The sequence below is a fragment of the Enoplosus armatus genome, chromosome 16 (genome assembly GCF_043641665.1).
Source record: "Enoplosus armatus isolate fEnoArm2 chromosome 16, fEnoArm2.hap1, whole genome shotgun sequence".
NCBI lineage: Eukaryota > Metazoa > Chordata > Actinopteri > Centrarchiformes > Enoplosidae > Enoplosus > Enoplosus armatus.
In genome coordinates, this window is record NC_092195.1 from 21,993,774 (window position 1) to 21,998,236 (window position 4,463).

At 43.1% G+C, this 4,463-nt stretch overlaps 1 protein-coding gene across 2 annotated transcripts in view; it reads right to left on the bottom strand.

Annotated features, from left to right (window-relative positions):
• mindy1 (MINDY lysine 48 deubiquitinase 1) overlaps positions 1–3,426 on the bottom strand; it is an 8,255-nt gene extending 4,829 nt beyond the window's left edge. Inside the window, exons 1-2 of one of the 2 annotated variants that reach the window (XM_070921481.1) lie at positions 2,666–3,426; positions 2,039–2,290 (exon numbers count right to left, since the gene is read on the bottom strand). In XM_070921481.1, coding sequence (XP_070777582.1) covers positions 2,039–2,290; positions 2,666–3,029 — 616 coding nt within the window. In that variant the 5' untranslated portion in view covers positions 3,030–3,426. Of the gene's footprint in view, positions 1–2,020; positions 2,291–2,665 lie in introns of both variants that reach the window. The other variant, XM_070921482.1, reaches the window with a different exon arrangement.
• Between the last annotated feature and the right edge of the window lie 1,037 nt (positions 3,427–4,463).

Sequence of the window (4,463 nt, forward strand, 5' to 3'; positions counted from 1 at the left end):
CAAAACAACACATTTTTATCACTTTATGATCACAGGAAAAGAAAAACACACGTCGGTTGTTCTTTCTGAGCTCAGATCAGCATCAACAGTTTTCTGTTGCCTTGTTTTTCTTTCTCCTTCCTGTAATTTTCTCTAATCTTATTTAATCATCCCAAATCTGTGATTCATCTCTTTGGAAATAAACTCGCCCTGTCTGCTCCTTCTGCTTCAAAGCCAACGTGGAGAAATGAGTCAGTGGAGCTGATGAAGACGAGTCACAGCCAAACTACAGCCGGCGTGTTGATCTGTTCTGGGAGCCTCTTATTTTCTCTCTCTCCAGAAATACATTTTATTTCAGCTTGAAAAAAAGATCAAATGGTAACAAACAATGCACACAAGTAACAACCCCTGTGAATCTCCCTGTTTTATTTGTCTTCATCAGTCAGCGGGAGAAGCAGAGCTGGATGTTTCTGGATCAGAGGAGGAGGCTCCTCCTCCATTTATGAGAGGCAAGAGGGAGATTAGAGTAGAAACAGTAACTGGTCGAAATAAACCAAATCTCCGTCCTCGTCCTCCCGAACCCATCAACAACCAGGACACAATATTGACATCACGTTGGTCCAATGGTCATTTCTACCACTGTGTTGTGCCTCAGAGTGATGAACTTGCTGTGAAGCGACAGATTCATAATTTCATACAGCAGCATATTAGAAAATAAATTATAACGTGCAAGTTGCAAACTGCATTTAAACACATTACGTGTTAAGTTGCGCCGTCTCCTTTCTAAACCATCTCTGTGGTATCCCACTAAAAGTCTGGGTGTCATGTTGTCATAATTACTGCATCAGTTCTTGAGTTGAGTTGGTGTTTTGATTAGAGGGCGTTAACATCCTGTTGTTACATAAACTCCATGACATAGACGAGTCCCAACCGGTCGACTCTATCAGGGCTGATTTCAAACAGTAGATGTCGTGTTGAACCATTTTCAACACATGGAAGGCAGATTTTCATAAATTTGTAAAGAAATGCAAATATTAACAGCAGCACTGATGTGTTTCATCACAGTGCAGTCACATCATTTAGTTTAGTTTCTATTTATCTCCACTGTGAGCTTTATTTTGACAGTGATCAGCTGCCATTAACAACTATTTTCATCTCCTCATTATTTCATTATTATTACTCCTCATTATTTTATTGATTCATCAATTAATCAACTAATCATTTGTTCCATACAGTTTTTCTGTACATGTTTCCCAGGTGACATCTTTAAATGTGTTGTCCAAAATCCAAAGAGAAAAAATACTTTCAGAGGTGAAATAATACACTGAAACTCAGTGACTCTGCTTCTTCTCTGTATGTTTCAAAGCCTTATGTCTTTAAAGTCCAATAAATATAAACCACTCCTCATGCAGAATAACTGAAGTCCTTATATCCTTAAAAAACAACAAACAGAAAATGGAGATTTGCTGGTTAATGATTAGAGTTAGATTAAAGTGCACAAGTTCAGTTTGACGTCAGTTGAGTCAGAAGATTTCATGATTAATGAAAGTGTCTCTGCTGTGTGGTTCGTTACCATCGAGGAGGCACTAACTGAAGTTAACAGACTTCATTGAAAACATCCACAATGTGCTTCTCTTTTTATCTTCATCGGTTATTTAAATCACCAATATTCACAGTGATCGGTCAGCTGTTGAACTGCAACACTATGAATGTCTCCCAGGAGAGACCGTCTGAAGATGAGCTGTGTTGTTTAAAGATGTCTTTCTGAGGCCCGGCTTTCATGAGGTTTCATGAGGTCTATTAACACTTTTATCCTCCGCATGGTTGGAGAACATGTCGTACAAACAAGCTCTTTTGTAGCAGGAGTCTGGTTGGGAGATAAAACATGTACGAACGTGGTTTTAAATGTTTCGCGGGGCACACAGGACTGTTTATCTGTGTGGTGGTTTATCAGGACTCACTGACTGCTTCAGATTATGTTGCATCCTAAAACTGCGGACAAGTGAGGAGCTTCACCCTGAACTCAAAGACCACAATAAACCATCAGAGGACGTCTCACCAGCAGCTTCCAGTGTCTCCTCATCCTTCAGACTGGGGACCTCGGTGGACGGAGAGCAGCCCTCCACACCCAGAGCAGAGTAGGACGAAGAGAGGCCATCGTCCACGTCCAGGGAGTTCCCTGTGGCTGTGACCCCGTCTGACAGCTCCAGGCTGGGGATGGAGAAGGACGCCGAGTCTGTGGACTCCCGCTGGTCATCTGAGCCGCCCGCCGTCGCCACAGAGGAGCTCTCCTCCAGGTCCAGGTCCAGACCTGAGGACACAACACATCAGAGGTCAGAGACCACAGAGGAGCTCTGACGACACCAAACAGTAAAATCAACAAGAGTCGAGTTTTATTTTGTAGGGACAACGAAAGATTGATGGCACACCACTGAGAGTAAACAGGTAGTACAACTACTATTACTACTAATAAACAGTTTACAGTGTTGATCAGTGACTTTAAAGTCAGTGAAATGACTCTTTCTACTGGTCATACCAGACCAAGCTGTAGCAGAAAAACAGGGCATATTATTGCTTGTGAAATGTACTTTTCATGAGTTATTTCATGTTCACAGTTTAGAGTGAAGAATGACTTTGGCAGGTAATCAACCAGACAGTTGATCCGGGACCTGGTCTGACCTCTTACCTGGCTCTCCACCTCTGTCCTGTCCTCCTTCAGTCTTGATGTGTCTGAGCAGAGCTGACAGAGATTCTTCTTCTATGGTGACGGTGGTTACTGTCCCGTTTTCAGACGACAGCGACGACGACTCTGGCGACGTGGGTGTGGCCTCCTCCTTCGTGACTTTGGCAGGGAGAGGGCTGTCGGCACCGCCGTTGCTGCTCGGGGCCTCGGCTATGATGTCCGGCCCCGGCGTGAGGCCCGGCCCCTGTGTCGTCATGGTTACGATCAGTTCTTTGGAGATGCTTTCTGCAGGAAGAGACGGTTCCTCTTTGTTGTGTTCGATCAGCAGATCGGCTGCTGAAACCGGCTGCGAGCTGGACTCCGCCATGATAGGCTGATTGATTGATCTATCAGATTTCAGTCGACGCTGAAGAAATGAGGCCCGACGGCTTCTCAGAACAATCACTAACTCCTTATATACACAAAGATAACAAGTGTAGAAAAAATTAATCAAGACACTGAGGCCTTCGTGGAAAAAATGCAGCTGCAGTTTGAGGAGCTTTGGTCAGTTCACAAACTTCAAAACGTTTAAGATGGAGGCGTGGCGGTGGAGGTGGCAGGCAGCAGCTGAGGCCCCAACATGGCCACCAGGGGAACCTCAATGATCTCTCCCGCCTGATGAGGGGTTCACAAAACAAACACACCTATCTATTGGACAAAGAACATGACGTACAGTTTCTGACACGCGTTAGAGTCCTTCGACATGAATTAAATATGAACTGAGAATAAACTGAAAGGCAGAAAATATTCTTCTTCTTCTCCTGCTGACAGGAAGCAGTGAGCAGGATGAGGGCTGTGACAAACTGTCAGATGAAGTCTTTGCTGTCCGTCAGCAGGAGCGACGGGGACAGAGGGTCTTCAGTTCTGTCTTCTGTCACCAGAGCGTCATCTGATCAGTCAACAGACTTCCTGTCAGACCTGAAGAGCAAGAAACAAGAAGGATGAAAGAATGAAAGATGGTGTCTGTCAGGAGCACTGACATGTTGGACTTCCTCATCAATAATGTGATTAACTATTTCAATCTGTTAAAATGTACTTATTTCAGAAATTATTTATTCCAAAAACTTTGCTAGCAAATCATAGCTGAAAGTTTGTAAATGACTCCTATCTAATCTTTAAAAACAGACTTTTAGTCCAAAAACACTGGATCCTTCATTTCCCACAATGCACCTGGACAGTGTCTTTCTTTAGAGCCTCCCTGCCTGGTAAACAGCCACGTCTTTCAAACTCCACAACTCCAGTTGGTAACACAGACTGTATATCAGACATTTGTTGTCTTCATGTCTGGTGACATCACTATGACATCATCGGGCCACAGAAGACATCACACATCTGTTTTCAGGAGGAGGACTAACCAGGACCAGTGAGGTGACCTTTAAAGTTCAATTTTCAGTTTGTCAATTCAACTGTAAAAAATAAAATAATTATTAAATAATTCAAAATTAAATATAAATATAAAACTGACAAAAAGTCAGACAAAACAAAAAGCATAAAGCTACTCTTAGGTCCTCACTGTGGCTAAAAAAGTTATCTCGTGCTAAAGGAGGTGGAAACTACAGCTGTCAAAATGTTGGATCTTAATGAAGCCTCACCCCCCCAGGTGTCATTACCACTGACAATATTAAACATAGAAGTGCTCTGAAAGATGTTCTGCTACATTTGGATAAAACAGCAGATGAAGGTCACGTGTTGTTGTACTGTTGTCAGTGTAAGCTTCACTATCATGTGTACATCAGGACTGACTGCTGCCCTCTGAGCTACA